General features: G+C 35.4%; 2 protein-coding genes and 1 pseudogene across 3 annotated transcripts; 2 read left to right on the forward strand and 1 right to left on the reverse strand.

The window, feature by feature from the left end:
• Positions 1–3,083: 3,083 nt before the first annotated feature.
• Positions 3,084–5,426, forward strand: LOC112326683 (pentatricopeptide repeat-containing protein At4g18520, chloroplastic-like; annotated as a pseudogene).
• Positions 5,427–5,929: 503 nt separating this feature from the next.
• Positions 5,930–10,900, forward strand: LOC7495128 (uncharacterized). 2 transcript variants are annotated; one of them, XM_002300990.4, is made up of 7 exons: positions 5,930–6,230; positions 7,264–8,665; positions 8,917–8,972; positions 9,096–9,329; positions 9,428–9,719; positions 10,272–10,468; positions 10,552–10,900. In XM_002300990.4, the coding sequence occupies exons 2-7, from the start codon at positions 7,355–7,357 to the stop codon at positions 10,703–10,705; spliced, it is 2,244 nt and encodes a 747-aa protein (XP_002301026.3). In that variant the 5' UTR covers positions 5,930–6,230; positions 7,264–7,354; the 3' UTR covers positions 10,706–10,900. The 2 variants fall into 2 exon arrangements, with proteins under 2 accessions (XP_002301026.3, XP_024451079.1); XM_024595311.2 differs by lacking the exon at positions 5,930–6,230 and adding an exon at positions 6,471–6,586.
• Positions 10,901–15,472: 4,572 nt separating this feature from the next.
• Positions 15,473–18,146, reverse strand: LOC7495129 (tRNA (carboxymethyluridine(34)-5-O)-methyltransferase). The gene is made up of 3 exons (XM_006386329.3): positions 17,985–18,146; positions 16,218–17,496; positions 15,473–15,930 (listed from the first exon to the last, which is right to left on the reverse strand). Exons 2-3 carry the CDS (start codon positions 17,459–17,461, stop codon positions 15,843–15,845), a joined length of 1,332 nt encoding a protein of 443 aa, XP_006386391.2. The 5' UTR covers positions 17,462–17,496; positions 17,985–18,146; the 3' UTR covers positions 15,473–15,842.
• Between the last annotated feature and the right edge of the window lie 1,374 nt (positions 18,147–19,520).

Genomic DNA, 19,520 nt, shown 5'->3' on the forward strand with positions numbered 1-19,520 from the left:
GTGCTGATGTCAAAAATAATTTTTAAAAAATAAAAAAACATCATTGGCATGCATTTCAGTACGAAAAATTATTTGAAAAGCAACAACAATCATAACCACACTGCCAAACATATTATTAATTCGTTAAAAACTCATTAACATTTTGTAAAATAACATCAATTATCCATAAATCATTGTTCACATCATTCATACATAGTTATAACACAATTTTATAAAAGCTATTATGAACCCATCACTATTCTTCTCTCCTACCCATGAATGGCCATCCAGGCCCTTTTAACCCCTCAATTTCTTCATCAATTCATCATAATTCTCTCCATTTCATAATCTATAATGTTCTTAGAGACTCAATTCCAAAAGAATATGCTTCGCCCCTAAATTCACATCAAAAACCCTAAATTAATTTGCTAAAATCTTAATGAAAATCAAGCAAATTTCATTCAAAATAACATAAACCAGCTTTAAACATCATATTAAATATTAAATTGTAAATTGAGTTTTTAATGCTCATTTGGTTAAGTTTTCCCAAATTTCCTTCTTCTTCCCTTCTTTTCTTCACTTTCTCTTATAATCTCTCTTTTCTGGTGTTTTTTGTGTTTTTCTTCACCGCCTAAAATCCGACCACCACTATGATGGTTGAAAAATATAGGGAGGGGGGTTTTGCGTAAAAACTCATTTTCACACAGTAACACCTAATAAACACCATAAAAAACTCCACAAATCACTTACTAGTCCTTAAAACACCTTAAAATCACTACAAAACAAAAATCAACCAAATAAGGAAATTTTAAATGGAACTTAATCTACGTTTTCAGGCATGTTTCTAAGAAAAAAAACTACCATCATCAAATTTCTCTCGTTGAACAGAACACCAAAATCAATAATTTTGTTAGTGGATTAAAACGAATCGATAATTCTCTTTAAATCATCATAATCCAACAATTTTCTTTTATCTTTCTCCAACATATGGACTGAAAAACAAACAAAATAAATTTTTGGACCAAAACTAAAACTGTAAAAAATATAGGGAATATACAGGAAAGAGAAGGAAAATAGTTGGACCAAAAAATATTTTTTATAGTGAACATGAGATTGATGATGAGATTTCTATTTGTTTGACAATTTGATTTACCATGAGATTTTTATTTGTTTTACACTTTAATCCTCTTTTATTGAATTGTTTCTTCCTTTAACAAATTTCTTGAAAATTGGCTATTGTTTCGAGCATAGAAAAGTTGTAATGGAAGAAAAAAAATTTAAGAATGAAACTAAAAAAAGAGTTTAAGAATGAAACTAAAAAATATCACGGGACTATAGATTGCTAAAGTTAAATCCATGAACATTTGACAACTTGTTTGAAACCAAATTTTATGTTGAATTAAATTAAATTCATAAACAACTTTGAGTTTAATTGATAACCTATTAACAATTTTTACATTTAGAGTAAAATAATAAATCACAAAATTGAATTCTTGATAATCTCAACTATTTTTCTTTTAATTTAAAAATCATTTTACAACATGTGTGTTTTTGTAACTCAACTGAACCTTGATTTCAAATTAGTTGAGATTAGTCACGGGAATTATCATTCAAATATATGTTAAAAAGATTTCAAATATAAAAACTGATTTAATCCTGTAATTTGTATTTTTTTAAAAAGTATCTTTTAAAATATTATTTTTCACTTGAAATAAAAGAAAAGGTGATGCTGTTTTTTGTTTTGTTTTTTTTAAGGAACATCGGTAGGCAAATGCTCTCATTAGTGGCATGCATTTTAACAAACATGTCTGAGCTCCTCCAACAACCTTCTGTTGGATATTTTTGGCCTTCTAGAGATTAGGCAATTGTTTAGTTTAACACATAAGCATGAACACAATTAAATAGCATGCATAAATTTAAACCAAAGTAATTTACTTATATAAAAAATTGAATTAGAAACAATTTCCTAACATGTATACTAAAATATACAAGGGAAGTTAAAATAATTTGATATATATTCGTGTTTGAGAGTGTGGTTGTGGTTACTTTTCAAAGTGCTTTTCACTCGGAAATATATCAAAATAATATTTTTTTTATTTTTTAAAATTTATTTTTGACATCAGCGCATCAAAATGATATACAAACACTAAAAAATTATTAATTAAAAGTCAAGAAAAAAAATTTAACTTTTTCAAAAATATTTTTGAAGCGTAAAAATAAATAGGATTCACTTATTTGCTAAAAATTCTAATTCAAATATATATGGTGTTGTTGTCATAGATTAAACTATTTAAATGGTTGTCACTTGGTGTAAATAATCTCTTGTAAGATCTTAATAATTAATTTTTCAAATAATGCATTTTCTTTAAGAGTTTACGAATTAAATCAAAATCTTACTATGAATCTTTTAAGTTTTATAGTGCAGATAAAAATAGAAAAATACAATGAAAATAAGAATTTTATCTCTTAAATTAACACCGACTCACTCTTTTCCTTCACAAGAGTATTAACTCAAATGTTATTTATTACAAAGAACTCCTTTTTTTCTTCTTCTTCTTCTTCTTCACTTCACACACCAAAACAACAACCCTTCTCTTCACAACTTCACCGCCTATTTATACGAACACAAAGCCGTCATTTATATTATTCCATATGTCATTTGGATTTATAAACCACACTCATATTTGTTAAATCCTAGCACTCTAACCATCTAGATGGTAGTCCATGAATAAAAACTTGGGATTAAAAAATTTGTTTACTCTATAATTTTAGATTCGAGCCCTGTAGTTACTCATATGATGATCACTGGAAACTTACATGGTTGTTAACTTCAGGACCTGTGAGATTAGTCGAGGTACGCGCAAGCTGGCCCGGACACCCACGTTAAACTAAAAAAATAAATCCTAGCACTCTTACATTTCACATCATTAACTTAACACATTCACATTTACCGAATAATACTCACATTGATATCATTGCATATGTTAGTCATATTGAGTCAAGAGTTTGAGATAAATTCTATATTTACCCACAATTATTTTATTTTAATTATGAGCGTGTTCCATGTTTATGTTAAAACAAATTTCTTACACCTTCGCCCTTCAATGTCCAACCGTCACTGTCCTATACAAACCCCAAACACAAACGCACTTCCAAAATAAGAAGAGCACTCTAATTCTCATTGTTTTTCTTGCAGGAGCACTGGTGATTCACCTTCTACTTCTTATATCCAGTACCCAGCCACAAAGACTACCCCCAGTCATAAAGAAATCCCAGGTCTTGATTTTTCGAAAGCAGAATCAGCAAGTGAATTTGTTGACTCTAATCTGCTTGCACTTTGGATTCAGACGTTATAAGAAAGACACGTTGTTCTTTTAAAGTGTCCGAGAGATTTGGTAACTTATGTGAATAATAATTCGATGAGTGGGTGCTTGAAATTAGGAGTTGGTCGAGGCGCGAAAGGTGTTTGATGGAATGCCTGATCGAAATGTTGTTAGTTCGGAGGCAATGATAAATGGGTACTTTTTTAGATGATGAAGCTTTAGGGCTGTTTAGGGAGGCCATAAGGGATGGGGTTGTACCAAATAGCAAGGCTTTTGTTTTTGTATTGAATTTGTGTAGTGGAAGATTAGATTTTGAGTTAGGAAGACAAGTCCATGCTCGGGTTGTAAAGGGTGATTGGAGGAATTTGATCGCGGATGGTGCCATTGTTTATTTATATGTTCAATGTGGTGATTTGAAGAGTGCATTTGGTGTGTTTGATCGGATGGTGGAGCAGGATGTGGTTTCTTGGACAACAAATTTTACTACATCTGGCGCTTCAAAGGCATTTGGAGAGGAGAAGGCATTGAAGTTTGAGAGACAGATGCACGGGTATAGCGAAGAAGATATACCAAGATGATGTTTTTGTTGGGACTTTTTTGGTGTATATGTGTATACTAAATGTGGAGATATTTCAGATTCTTCAAAAGTGTTCAATGGGATGAGGAGGAACGCGGTTATATGGACGTCCATTATAGTAGGGTATGCTAGGAAGGGGCTTGGTGAGGAGGCTATTAGGCCTTTTCCAATAATGCAGAGACGACGGGTATTATCTAACAACTTGACCATTGTAAGTATGCTCGGGCTTTGTGGGTCAATTGGGGCGTTGCTTGCCGGGAGGGAAGTTCATGCACACATTTTTAAGAATTGCAGCCAATCAAATGAATATGTAGGAAACCCTCTTGTGTGGTTCTACTGTAAATGTGGGGGGTCTCATACCGCCTCAAAAGTCTTGCAAAAAATGCCTATCAGAGATGTTGTCTCGTGGACTGCCATAATTTCTGGTCACGCGGTCTAGGGCATGAGTCCGAGGCCCTTGGGTTTTTGAAGGAAATGATGGAGGAAGGTGTGGAACCTAATTCATTTACTTATTCATCGGCTTTGAAAGCATGTGCTAATCTTTGACAGCATACTGGAGAGGAATTTGGTTACTTGGAGGGCCATGTGAGGAATTGGCTCTGCCGAGAGGCTTTGAAACTCATGTATAGGATGCAAGCAGATGGTATTAAGGTGGATGATTTTGTATATGCAACTGTCCCTGGAGGCATGTGGAGAAATAGTGTGGGATACAGGGCATTCATCCAAGTACTGCTTGAGCACTAGTTGACCTTCATTGGGATGAGAATTTGTGGGTACTGTCCGTATTAGAAATACACTCGTTCTTATGGAATTCATGTTGCATGGATGAGGGAACCCAAATTACTGATCAAGGTATTCTCCTTGCCTCCTAATTCGAGTTTTACCTGCTTTCGCTTAGTAAGGTGGAAAGAGTATAAAGAGGGTACTCTGGAAACTTAAATGATCAACACAGCTTGTTGACTTGCTGTGTTGCTTCTTGGCTGATGCAGTAATGTTGGGGGCCCTGTTGAAACATGATACTATATTGCATCAGCAACATAAATATAACACCAACGTCCAGTGTATTAGCTGTGTAATTAACTAATTATAAGTCTATTTTGAAATTCATCATAGATATGTATCACGTGTAGGATCATGACAGGGTCTATTTGCTTTTTAAAAAAGTGCTCTTAAACACACTCCTTCGTGCTTCTCAAAAGTGCTCTTGTTTTACTTCCCTTGCTCGAAAGTCTATTTCAGCTCTTCAAATCAGACGCCTTGTTTTTTTCTACTGTTAACAGGGCGTTTATGCATCTGGAAGGCGGATAATCGAAGCACTAGCCAGTGTCCAGTGGTGCTTCTTCACGTGTCTCGCTCGCCCATTTAATTTCTTGGATTACGTATCGTTCTTGCCTGTGTAGTGTACTGCATTTAAGGCTTGAAAACGCTGCTAGCAGCGGGGTCACAGAAAGAATCGAAAGGGTTAAAAAGGCGACTCTCTCTCGGTCTCACGTGTATTGTGCATGCATACAATGGAACTAGAAAAAAAAGAAAAAAAGATTGCCCCAGAGTTGTGGTAATTACGGAGAGATAGACGACTCCACGTGTCAGGTCACCGTGTATCCATTTCGATACAAACACATGAACTTTAAAGTAAAATTGCAAGAAATATATTATGGGGAAATGATAAGTAGATATTACATAACTTTAATCAAGAGAACAAGGCCTGGAATCTTCATATTTAGAAGCTAGACCCATGTATTAATGAAAAATTTATTCTCCTTAATTTGCTTCTGATTTTAATTAGAAGTGATTAGGTGGAGAAAAACTCACTTGCAAAACATTTAAAGATAGCCGTTTATACGTGGAAATTCACTTGAAAAGCATTGAAAGGTTTTGCTTTAGATACCAACAAAAGCCATGGATTCTTGTGTTTTTGAGATGGAAATAAAATAAAAGACCTCCAAGGCCAGGCCCAAGTGAAAATCCAAGCCCAAACTTAGGGTCCAGCAAGGGACTACATGCATAGAAATAAAAAAACGTAAGGGAGGGCGTCACAGTCAATCCTGCTGCCACATGAATTTCAGCCGATGGTCTTCCCGCTTCTCTCGCTTATCATTTTTCTCCCCTTACCTTGCATTCCTCTCCTCCTCCCCCCTCTCTCTCTAAAAATAAATAAATAAAAACAACCTCATCATTTAGACATATCGCCCAGCGGTTTCGATCCAATCAGCCTCTACTAACACAAAACTGTTGGTTAAGTTAAAGGCTATTTATGTCACCACCTCTTTGTAACTTCTTTCTTCTCCATCCACTCCCTCTCTATTCTTCCTATTCAAATTTCTCTCTTCTCTCTGTAGATATTCAGATCGGTAAGCTCTTCTCTCCCTTTCCTTTTATTTTTTATTTAATTGCAAGCGACCTAAACCCTAAAATGCACTATTAAAGTCCTTCTTTATATTTGATTGAGATCTTGACCGGACTTTTGTTTTTGTATCACTGTATTAGGCATTAGGATATTGTTTGTGCAACTGTTTGTTATTTGAAAAGTCTTTTTAATCATTTATTTTATTTCCATTTGCCTGCCTGGTCTTGGTTTTTTGTTCAGTTTTCCTTAATGTTGATTGACAAGTCATTTGTTTGACCTGCTCGCTTTAGACCGCGTTTGTCTCATAATTTCTCTGTCTCATTATGTTTGCTCATGTGTTTGTTGGGAGATCATTTTGAAGTAATTTTTTTTTCCTTTTCCTGTTTTATTATATATTGATATTTTCATTTGGCTACAAATGATTGAAGATCGAGGTCATGATCTGGCCGTTTGGGTTTTCTTTTCTTTTCTTTTTAATTATTTTTTTTCTTGATTTGATCCTTTTTTTTTTCTTTGTTGAGGAGCTAGGTAGCAGCAGTTCGCCTGCCTAAATGAATAATTTAATTGCTACCATCAATGTCTTTTCGCAAAAAATACTTTAAAAGGATATGGGAAGATTAACCAAAATACCTAAAGTTGATCCTGTTTTTTGTTGTTTTTAATTGCCCTTTGAGTATTATCACATCAGCTCGGGGTCATGTTAAGATTCGGTTTAGGCTGAAAATGCAGGATTCATATTTGTTGGAGGCAAATGCTGTTTTTGTATGGGAATTGTAAAAAGGCTCTTATGTTTTGTTCTGTCTTTAATTCACAACCTTTTTTTTTTAACAGTCTGAATTGAGATTTTATCATGTATTTGATGCGTGGTGAATGTTGGATGATTAAGCGTTGTTGTAATCTTTGGCACGTGATGTGATATCCTTTGTGTATAAGAGCTTACTATTGGTTACTTGTCTAACTATATGACCTGAAATTTAGATATGTATACATGTTTGTACAATTTTGACTCTTTTTTTTCTCAACTGTATTTGTTCCAGGTTTGTGTTAGCCGTTTGATCTGCAGAAGCACTAAAACTGAAGACCAAGTTTTGTTGAATTGTATTCCAAACTTTATTTAGTGCCATCATTATGGAAAAAGCAGCAGTTAGTGAGAAAGATATAACTAATTCCCCAACTTCTGAGAAGCATGAGGAAGATGCAACAATTGCTGAAGGTGATAATCAAATGAGAGTTTCAGAGGAGGTGAACTCTCTAGACACAAGAAAGGACAATCCCAAGCTGGACAAGGATAATGCAGAATCTGATGCTGGTGAAAGTATTGATGAGAGCAGTGGCTTAGAGTTTAAATGTCCAGTTGACAATGTTGTGAAACATGATGACTTGGGAAAGGAGTGTGAGAACATGGGTATGGAACCTAAATCTGTTGGAGCAAAGTTAAACAATGATACTCAACGTGTTGTATCTGGTGACAAGATGGATGAAGTTGGTGATTTGGAGCCTAAAGCTGAAGAAGGAAACAAGCAAACACCAGAGGAAATTCTTGGTGAGCAGAAGGAGCCAGAGCCTGTTTTTGATGGAACAGAGGTTCCTGGGATGGAAGCTAACAGAAGTACATCTTTCCATTCCTCAGATGCTGATCATGAGGCTGAGGGGTCTGCTTGGCCTGAGAAGGCCGTGGCTCTTAAGAACTTTGTCAAGGAGAAGGGTGCAGTTGCTGTCACCAGTGTTCTTCGTGTTCTTTCTGTAAAAAGAGATGAAGTGGAATGGGTTACTGGTGATGAAGATAGGGAGGCTTCAGATTCAGCTAAAGACAAAGAAGTAACAGAAGTTTCTCAGAAACCAGCGGACAGGTCTGCATGGAATCCTCTCAGCTATATTATGTTTTCTCATGATGATGCAGAAAACAAATTTGAGCAGGGGGTGGAAGGAAGTGAAGAGCCACCACAACCTATAGCCATGAAGGGAAGAATTATACTGTACACAAGATTAGGGTGCCAAGACTGTAAAGAGGTTAGGTTATTTTTGCATAGGAAAAGGCTCAGATATGTTGAGATCAACATTGATGTATACCCAAGTAGAAAGCTGGAACTAGAGAAGTTTACTGGATCTTCTACTGTTCCTAAGGTGTTTTTTAATGAAATTGTAATTGGAGGTTTGACTGAACTCAATGGCTTGGATGAGTCTGGCAAGCTTGGAGAGAAGATTGATTATTTGATTACTGAAGCTCCAGCATCTGAAGCTCCTCTTCCTCCTCTTTCTGGTGAAGATGATGCTTCCACTAGTGGCTCAATCGATGAACTTGCACTTATTGTTCGGAAAATGAAAGAATCCATTGTTGTTAAGGATCGATTTTATAAGATGCGGAGGTTCACCAACTGCTTTCTAGGTTCAGAGGCTGTAGATTTCTTGTCAGAGGATCAATACTTGGAGAGGGAAGAGGTCAGTTGGATTTTTTGCTTTTCTTTTGAGACATGCAGAGTCCTAGAACCTGAAATATATGGTAGTTGTCGTATCTTATCTATGTCTTCCATGCTCTGGTTGGAAAATAGTCCACTTTCTTTGCACATATTTGTATAGAATTAATGCCCCTGTTGCATGCTCTCAAATTTTTATGTTGAAAAGGAAAAAAAATTCTCTTGGTTATATTAGTATTAAGCTTATCTTACTCTCGCTCTTACATTATGAAACAGGCTACTGAATTTGGGCGAAAGCTTGTTAGCAAACTCTTCTTTCGACACATTCTTGAGTGAGTCCATTGGATAAGCCCTAGTGTCTTTGATTCTTCTGCTTATGCCTTTTTCTTTCTTTTGAAATCTCTTCATTGACAATTTTAACTTTTTTTTCTCCTTTATGATGCTTAAAACTGTAGTGAGAACATATTCGAGGATGGTAACCACTTGTATCGCTTTTTGGACAATGATCCTGTTGTGTCATCTCAATGCTATAATATCCCAAGGGGCATTGTTGAGGCAAAGCCTAAGCCCATAACAGAAATTGCAGCAAGACTCAGATTTTTGTCCTGTGCAATCTTTGAAGCCTTCACATCAGTAGATGGAAAGCATGTTGACTACAGAAGTATTCATGGGAGTGAGGAATTTGCAAGGTTTGATTTATTCTAGAGCTATAAAATTTCAAACTTTGGCATCTTGATAGTTATTGTTTTTACTTTATGCTCTAACTTGTTTGCATTGATACTTGTAGATATTTGCGGATAATTCAGGAGCTCCAACGAGTAGAATTGCTAGATATGCCAAGGGAGGAGAAGCTTGCTTTTTTCATAAATCTCTACAATATGATGGCCATCCATGCTATATTGGTGTTGGGTTTTCCAAAAGGAGCATTGGAAAGAAGGAAGTTGTTTGGAGACTTCCAGTATGTGATAGGTGGGTGCACATACTCTCTTTCAGCTATTCAAAATGGCATTTTAAGGGGCAACCAGCGACCGCCATACAATCTTACCAAGCCATTCGGTGTGAAAGATAAGCGTTCCAAGGTAAGAGAATTCAACATATTTCTTAATTACTCAGCTTAATGTAACGTTTTTCCAGAATTCGAAACTTCTGATGGAGTGTGATGCTTGCCAGCCAGTGTTGTTTTGCGCTTTCTTTACTAAAAAAAAAGAAAATTATAATCAGGTGGGGGACTGGGGTTAGGAAGTGCAGGTGGTGGTTCTATTGTTTCTCAACTAACTGTGGATACCCGATTTATATTTAACAACATCAAATTACAAAATTAATCAATATGGCACATTTCATGCTTGTTTTGCTGTTGGCAATCTTTTCAAGAAGAAAATGAACTGATTATTCTGATTTAATTAATCGCTGATTATATTGTTAGCAAGGAATAGTCCACACCCCCCCCCCCCCCCCCTCGTTTTCTTTCTTTCATTTCTTTTTTGTAAGGGAGAAATGCAAAACAGAATATGGCAGAGACAGAGCATATGGCAGAGAAAAAGGATTTACAAAGAGAAAAATAGTGGATGAACAAGGAATAGGGTTCTGTTTGGGATTTTATTTGTTTCATGATCAGTTTCATTCTTATCCAGGTGACTCTTCCCTATGCTGAACCTTTAATCCACTTTGCACTTGTTTGTGGTACCCGATCTGGACCTGCCCTTCGATGCTTCTCACCTGGGGACATTGATAAAGAACTGATGGAGGCTGCCCGTGATTTCTTAAGAGGTGGAGGGCTTATTATTGATCTGAATGCCAAGACTGCATTCGCCAGCAAGATCCTCAAATGGTAATTTCTAGTGTAATGTGTTGTCTGGTTTCTGAAAAGTGCAATGTTTTCTGTTGAATGATATTTATCTTCTTGATGTGCAGGTTTAGCGTGGATTTTGGCAAGAATGAGATGGAGGTGCTCAAGCATGCATCGAACTTCTTGGAGCCAACCTACTCAGAAACTTTGATGGAGTTGCTCGATGGTGCTCAGCTAAAGGTGACGTACCAACCTTATGATTGGGGTTTGAACAATTGAACTGTTAGTGTTAGCCCGGCGTCGTGTACCATATACAGGCTTCGTAAAGTATACGGTTTCCCTTGTTATACAAGTATTCAATAGAGGGAAGTACAATTATTATGCTTAAGAAATATGAATAAATCCATGTCAATGTATCTGCCAGCGAACAGCTATCTAATATATCAAAACCTTCAAAATTTTGCTTTCCTGAAATTTAGCTGGTCTTGTATGATTATTGTGGACTTGAAACGGCTCTCTTATTTGCTTTTTTTTTTTCCTTCCCTTTTTTGTTTCTTTTGCATTCAAATTGTTATCCTGGCTGAAGTTTACATACCCTTACATCACATGGTCGGAAAAAAACTGCTGCAGATCGCATCACTTTGTTCGTATGCCTCCTTTTTAGAGTAATTTCTTCATCTGTGCCTTGATTTGGCAAGATGCACATGTTTTTGTCGGCTTGGAGGGTAAGTACAACCCGTTAGCCCTGATCTCGCATGATCCTGAATGATTTCCTGATTACAAGCCAAGATGATGGATGTCTATTATCCGAGTCTGCTCATCTGTATCTGACGGTGGTGCAGATGGTTGTGTGTGCATGGAGCACATCGTTTGTTTTCCTTTGTTCGTGGTCAGAAAACCAATGGAATTGGATACTGTGATACTTGTCCCCATCGCGGCCCATTTTCTGTCGAACAAGAAGCTCATTCGACATGATCCCAATCGGCCTCCTTTTTGCTCCATTAAATCCAAACAATACCTATCCATCTTCAACTTCCATCCATATCCAATAGCAGCTTCGGCTGTTCGGCATTGGGCCCCGGAGTAAATGAACTGCCGACCAATACCTTCCATAACCACATCAAATGAAAGCTTTTGCTCCCAACATGACCCACAAGGAGTAAACAACCATTCCAACTGCACTTTTATCCCGACAAAGGACATGAAACCACTTCTAGAGCTTCTGGTAACAAATTCAATAGGGTACAATCAAACCTTTGGAGCAAAATCTAATTGGTTCATAGCAAGTATTTTTTAAATCTTACAAAACATACAAAAACCATGATCTTAATCCCCATTTCCTTACCAACCAACCGAACTAAAGGGTACAGAAAAAACAACAGAACGGCTCTCATGAAAAAAAATTATGATGGTGGCAGTGAATTACTTTACTAAATAGTTGAAATCCAAAAGGGTGGCTCGTATAACCGAATGAAAAATAGAAGAATTTATATGGAAAAATATAATCTGCAAGTTTGATGTTCCTTTGGTGATTGTAGTAGATAACAATTGGCAATCTGATGATAACCTCCAATTCAAAGGCTTTTATGAATGTCTGAACATCAATACGAGGCTGAACGCAGTCACACATCCACCAATGAATGGGTAGATATATAGAGGCAGCAAACAAGGCTATACTCAAGAGTTTGAAGATGAAGATTGAGTCTAAAAATACATGGAAGATGATCTCTAGATATATTATGGGCCTACCACATAATACAAAAAACTACAACTGGGAGAACTTCGTATGCTTCGGCTTATGGAATGGGATCCCTAACCCTTTTCGAGATGGGATTGTTGAGCTTTAAAGCCACCCAATACGACAGCCATTCAAATAAAGAGTTGTTGATATTAAACTTGGGCATGGTTAAAGAAACAGGAGATGAGACTGTAGTGAGGATGGTAAATGTGAAAGAAAGAGTTTCTAGGTTTTACAATAAAAAAGTTAACCCTCTTGTATTCAGATTATGTGGCTTGGCGTTGTGGAGTGTTCGGCCGGCCAAAAAGGATGTAGACAGAGCCATTTGAAGTTCTAAACTCAAAATCTTAGAAAGTTCTATTAATATCAGAATACAATGAAAGAATTTCTATAAATTAATGAAATATAGAGGTATTTACACATATATAACCATGGAATTAGGGTTTCTAAGTATATTTTGCTACCATTATAATTTGTTTGGTCCTCACCAAAACCATTATCACAGGCAAACAGTTTTCACTATTCCATTAATATCAATATTTATAAGTTGTGAGAGACTCAATCCTTACTGAACCATTATAACACAAGTGAACAATTCTTGCCAACATAATGACCCACCTTAACATAATTGTCTAAAACGCTCAAACAAACTAACCCACCTTAACAATCTCATCATCTCTCTCCCAGCAGACCTATCTTTTCTAGTAGTAAAGGGAATGTCTCAAGATGGCGATGGATGAGGTATATCCTCAACATCATAACCTTATGCTAACGCCCTATACCTATTCATAGCATCTAGGAACTCTATAATTTGGTCTCAGAGTCTGATGTTCTTCCTTTAATTTCTTTTCTTCATCTTAAAGAGAGGCAAGTTAGTGGTTTTGGGTGTTGGATTATTCTTTAAGGGATGATTGTTGAGTGATAAGCTTAGAAGCATATAAGATACCCTGCAAGAAAAAAATGTTGCTAGGAAAAAATAAGAAAGGATTAATGGAAGAGAGAGAGAAAACAAAAAATATCATTACATAACAAGACAATAAACTTTGACCATGTCCAAACACAAGTACTCAGATGTGGATCTCAGCTTCTTCTTCTTCTTCTTCTTTTTTTTTCCAATCCTGGGAAGTGAAAACTTAAGTCAAGAATTTGCTTCTTTTCTTATGATTAGCTTTTTAGAATGTCTCATTAAGGAAGGGATACCTCACTCACTTTTTTCCTGTTATCTTTAGCTAAATGTGAGGAAGATAATAGACTAAGCATGCTGGTTTTTGTGTTTTAAAAGTATTTTTGAAAAAAATAAATTTTTTTTTCTTCAAATAAATTTTTTTGTTGTGTTTTCAGATCATTTTGATGTATTGATATCAAAAATCAATCTTAAAAAATAAATAACAAATATTATTAATACATTTTAAAATAAAAAATAATTTGAAAAATAACCGCTATCAAGCTCTAATAGAAGAAGTATTGGACTTTTGATTACACCATGACTCTAATCTCTCATTCATACTCGTCATCTTCCTTCTTTCTTTTTGTGTAAATGGGAGCTTAAAACTTGAGCAAGATTAAATTAATAAGGGAACAAATGTCCCAATAAAGTCATAATACAATAAAAGATATAGCTTCGTGAGAGCTTCCCTAATAATACAATCAACTCTAGAAAGTGGATCTCTTATTGACCCATAAGTTGCTAGCCAATCTACAATTGCATTTCCTTCCTTGTAAGTGTGCTGAATTGTGATTGTCCAATCTTTACTCAATAATTCATGTGTCTCTGTGACCAAAACATAGTTAAAATTCAATTCGGCACCCTGCTATGTAATAAGATTAACCACAACAAGGGAGTCTGACTCCAAACAACTACTTTGTCAATGGTTGCTTCATACGGATCAAAGTTTGGATGCCATGGACACACCGTTAGGTAGTGATTTGCAACTATCCACGATCCTCTAAATAAGACAAAACCCTTATCATCTTGTTTTGAGAATTTAGCCAAGAAAAATTCATTACCCAAGTCCACCAATCCAAGGTCCCCATGCACCTTCCACAATGCTTATTTTAAGCAATAATTTTTTAAAATTTTTAAATCACGGTTTATACAGTGTTTCAAGCTCTAAAATAAGTATGATGCTACAGAAAAACACTGTTTTACACACGCTTTTCCTATAAATTTATTTTTTTATTTGTTTATGCACACACTAGATTACTATTCACTAAAACATACACATTATCTCATCAAAATATTAACTTGATCGTCGGAGGAGCTGATCGAGTCTCCAGCTCGGATAGACTTTTATATCAAAGACTTTGGAGCTGAGCGTGGATCGCCTAGACCAGACACAACATCAATATTGAAAGCATTACATTAGATTAGATTATTGAGGGTCGGATTAACTGTGAAATATGATATTGCATGGCTACTATAGCTGATCCATGGCCACTGAGATAGAAGGATTTCTCTTGCTTAGCTCATCATTGAAAAAGGTGAGGGTTTTTTGTTTGGTGGGAAGAGAATTTAATTTCAGGGTTCCTAAGAACTATATATATATATACACTACCAACTGTTATCAATGCATTTCCACTATATATATATAGTGGAAATGCATTGATAACAGTTGGTAGTGTTTTTGATTAGGCAATTACAAATTACAAAGTAGTACTAATTCATATGTTGTTGGTAGTGGCCATATTTCCAACAAGTTGATCCCATCCCATGTGATGTTTTGTTCAAGTTTAGCTGATTGCATTAAATTTACCTTATTTGTTACTTCTAGCTTTTGATAAATATAATATTTCTTTTCTTTTTTTCTTTTCTTCTTGATAAAAAATAAATGAATCTTCTCATTCATCAAAAAATAAATTTACCTTTAGTTGATCCCTCGTGCTGTGTCTTTTTCATCATCTTCGAAATCAATCTGAAGCTGTTGGCCTGACTTATTATTATAGGGCCACTTTCTTCATATCTAGGCCATGCTCTCTCTCTCGATCTAAAAACACCATTGATAGATTGCAGACAAGGAAAACCATGAAACATAGCATTTGCATTTGCAACTAGAGATGCTCGAGCATGAAGCTTTCTGTAGTTTTTTTCATATAAATTGTACAAATCTGCTCACTATCATTCATGTACTAACCAACGCTTTTGACCCTGAAATCTGAAGAACTGATGAGGCATATCATAAAATAGCCATGATTTCCTTCAAAACTTCTCTACACATCTCCATAACTTTTATTTTCTCAGGCATTCGTTTAGGTAACCTTGTTTTTTCAATTGTCAACGTAACAAAGTAAGCTACATAAAGCATCAGAAATTACAATAAAGCATGCATCTATAACACAAGAAGAATGTAATGAGCTTCTATAACATTCCATTCACAATTCGTGTTCAAAAACGCAAAGGAGAAGGAAAATAAAAATAAAAACTGCTTTACCAGGGACAGCATGAGTACTCATGGTAAAGCTAAAGCATCATAAAATACAAGTTGACCGAGCAGTCACTCCCCTCTCCCTCCAACCCCTCAACACCCAATCCCACAAATGAACCCCAGCACCTTCATTAGTGCAGTGCGATGAATGGTCACCGTCACTGCCTCTTGTGGGTCACCTTCTTCAAAGGAGAGGACAAACCAACTCTTGTGATTAATTTCAAGCAATCCTTGATGTTTTCAGCAAGTTTCGTTCTCATAAAGTTTTCTGAAGAATGATACACCAGTTTGACTTGTCAAAAAATCGATCAACTACTACTGCATTGTTCATTCCAGAAACCAACCTGAAAAAATTGATGCAGCAGAAAACAGCATAAAGAGTTTGTAAATCAAATAAACAGAAACATGATACAGAAGAAAGGTGGAGGATGTTAAACAAGATGACTTGCATATGCATACAAAGTAGAGAAAAATGAGGACATCAACAGTTTGAATGGTTTACAAATCACATGTGAGATGTGTCAATATGATCAGAGAAGGGTGTATGGCCATAAAATATAGCATTTATAACAAAAAAAAATCATCCTAGGAGTAAAAATTAAAATAGAATACATAAAAAACACGCATTTACCTTTCAAGTTCACCTTCACTGAAGACATGGTAGTACCTGTTATATACCACAGCACCTTTTTTATCATCCTTCTTTGCCAGGCCATTTTCAAGAGCACATGCAGATGCACCACTGACTTCAGCACGGTGGTAAGGTAAGTGCCAAGGCACAAAATACTCCTGTTGATTTGGTACACTGCTATCATCTTTAGACGTTGAAGGCATAGTTCCCTTGAACTCGTGGTTTAGACTCTCGGTATCTTTTTCATGCTCCTTCGAATTATTCTCGGTTTCAGGGATGCTTTCTAGTGTGATGGGTGAAGGGCTTCGAATACGAGGACTACCTGGTCCTATCCACTCATCAACATACTCCTGTTGATTTTGTACACTTCTAACATCTTTAGATGTCGAAGGCACAGTTCCCTTGAACTTGTGGTTTAGACTCTCGGTATCTTTTTCATGCTCCTTTGAATTATTCTCGGTTTCAGGGATGCTTTCTAGTGTGATGGATGAAGGGCTTCGAATACGAGGACTGCCTGGTCCTATCCACTCATCAACATACTTTTGGTTAAGGGGAGTCCATTTTGTAACCAATGATCGATCCTCCTGTTCTACAGCCCACACAGTTATTAGAATCAGACCACCCTTTTTGACAGCTCGGACTAATTCATCTATTGCCCTCTTCCTCCTGTTCTCTGTACTCAGGTGATGTAACACTGCTATAGATATTGCCGCGTCACCAAAACCAGTTCGGTAAGGAAGATTTACTGCATCTGCAACAAGAACTTCATGACCTCTGTCTGCACAAATTTTGATAAGTGGTCCACTTATATCACATCCTACAAAAGTGCAATCCGGATTAAACCCCAAGTACTTCCCATTTCCACATCCTGCATCCAATACAAGAGATCCTGAGGGCAAGGAGTTCAAAAAGGTTGCAACTTTTGGCCACTTGGCAAACCTGGTGGAACTAAAATGAGGTGCAATGGCATCATAAACACGATGCACATAATTCTTTTCTATTTCAGGGGTGGACTGTACACTTGACGATGAACCTGTCTCTTCTTCAACTAATGGCATGGGTTGAACATGAGATTCTCCATCAGATACAAGAGTACGCAAACAAGACAAGCCCTTTACTTTGATTCCTCTCATGGGTTTAAAAATTCCAGGATGGCAGACCCCACGAAATACAAAATTGGGTAGACTGAAGGCCTCCCAGGTCGCTTCAGTGAATCTATATGATCTCAGAAAGCAAAAGACCATCACCTCAAAACACACATTTTAAAAGAGACAATATCCTGCACGAGGCCAAAAAACTACATGAAGATGATTGAAAAGTAACAATTAGTTAAACATCGATTAGACAGGCGCATGAACGGCAGTTCTTTAAATGTATCAAGCTGCATTTTCTTCTCGCAAGGACCTCTCAGCTAATTTTGCTTTTTTGGCAAAATAAAATAAAATAAAATTGTTACTTCTTTAAATAAATTACAGACAAACCTAACAAAAACAATTAGATTCCTAAGATCCATTTATCTTATCAAGAACAGAACAGAGAAATCAAAAATCTTAAATCAGACTAAGCAATTCATTTCCAAGTGAATCATATGTTAAAGGCCTCATTAACTCTATAAAAAATCAAAACTTCAGCCATAGTTAAAATCTAGGAATTTAGGGGAAGCTAAAAGTTGGTCTCTGAACAAATTGGACTATCATTATATGTACATATAAGAGAAAATAGATAGGCATAAATGATAATAAGTTCATTGAGATATAAAGAGGTTACCTGATTGAACGGATATGGCGTCTTTGAGGAATATTATTTGCAGTAATGATTTTGAGGGTTAGGGTTTCGAGAGTGAAGGACCGAAGGAGTATGTTTACTTTGGGTTAAACGACTTTTTTGGTCCCTATACTGTTGTAATTCTGTTGTTCCAGACCCTTATGTTTTCGAGTTACTAATGCATCCCTTGTACCTCATGATGTTTTGTAATGTGGATTTTTAAATTAAATAGTATGAAAGTTATCTTAATATGATTATTCACTGGATAAATCTTAAAAAAAAACATGTTCACTTTAATTACCATAAAAATATAGCTCGGGTTATGAATTCTATTGGGTTTAATTAGTTTTTTTATTTTATAATAAGATAAAAAAATAAAAATAAAATTACAATCAATCCAATACTAAATGATAAAATTAATTAAAAATTCAATATTAAATGATAAGATTGAAAAAAAATAAAATAAAAACACCAAAAAAACTTGCAACCCAAGTTATTGACTCTACTATGTTGAACTAATTTTTTATTTTATAATATGATAAAAATATAAAACTGATTCACAATCAACTCAATGATAAATAATAAAATCAACTAAAAATCCAATATTAAAAGTGAAATAAAAAAACAAAAAAACCAAGATCAATTAAAAAAGATAAACAAAAACAAACTCATGGGCTATGCTAGGCTTACTAAGAAAGGATAAGCATGTGGGTCAGGATAGACTCGCTCATCTAGGCTTGTATATCCATCTTTTTAAAAAAATAATAATTATATCAACGTTACTCTCACACGTTAATTACTAAGTTACAATACAGAGTTGTTAATCAAACAACTCAAAAAAAAATATGTATATTAACATGGTTTAGTGTCCATATTTACAGTAAATGACTTTCAGTTTACTTAGTTTTTGTTAATAAGTGCTTCATTAACAAATTGAATTGATAAGGGTCTGGATCGATAAAGTTAAAACAGTAGAGGGACCGTAAGGGTCATATTACCTTTGACTTCAATTCATTTGGTTACGAAGACGACAGGCCTGTGATGTGCGAGTTGAACTCGTCAACCTATAACCGTTGGATTGGAGATTTGTGACTTCAGCAGCTCGTCCATCATCCATGTCGGTGATCCCTCGCCACGTGTGGCCTTCAGGTCTTTAGGCAAGCCTTGGGTTGGTCCTTCAATTATAAAAAAAAGGTTTAGCTGGATATCCAAAGAAATATAATTTTCAATTAGGTCTGTAATATAGTCGTAGATTTTTATCATATCCCTCTATCCTTGTCTGTTAATAAATTATAACTTTCTAAAAAAAATAAATCCTGTATAAATTTGCATTTTTTTTGCAATAAAGGAAATGTTTTTTTTTTATTTTATATAAAAAAACTCTTCTTGCCAATGCTCATCATGCAGAACAGAAAATAATTTTTCTTTTTCTTTTTTAATTTTCTTAGATTTTCAATGAAAAATTAAAAAATCATATCGATAACTTGGATTTTATGAAAGATTAGGCTGGGTTTACTCATAATACCCCATTTGGGGTCT

The sequence above is a fragment of the Populus trichocarpa genome, chromosome 2 (genome assembly GCF_000002775.5).
Source record: "Populus trichocarpa isolate Nisqually-1 chromosome 2, P.trichocarpa_v4.1, whole genome shotgun sequence".
NCBI classification, from domain to species: domain Eukaryota; kingdom Viridiplantae; phylum Streptophyta; class Magnoliopsida; order Malpighiales; family Salicaceae; genus Populus; species Populus trichocarpa.

Bases quoted from the DNA above. Each gene is read 5' to 3' on its own strand.
- LOC7495128 (XM_002300990.4), top strand. From the start codon at position 7,355: ATGGAAAAAGCAGCAGTTAGTGAGAAAGATATAACTAATTCCCCAACT. The intron at 8,666-8,916 runs GTCAGTTGGATT...ATTATGAAACAG, and splicing joins AATACTTGGAGAGGGAAGAG to GCTACTGAATTTGGGCGAAA. The intron at 9,720-10,271 runs GTAAGAGAATTC...ATTCTTATCCAG, and splicing joins TGAAAGATAAGCGTTCCAAG to GTGACTCTTCCCTATGCTGA.
- LOC7495129 (XM_006386329.3), bottom strand. From the start codon at position 17,461: ATGGTCTTTTGCTTTCTGAGATCATATAGATTCACTGAAGCGACCTGG. The intron at 15,931-16,217 runs GTAAATGCGTGT...CAATTTTTTCAG, and splicing joins AGTGAAGGTGAACTTGAAAG to GTTGGTTTCTGGAATGAACA.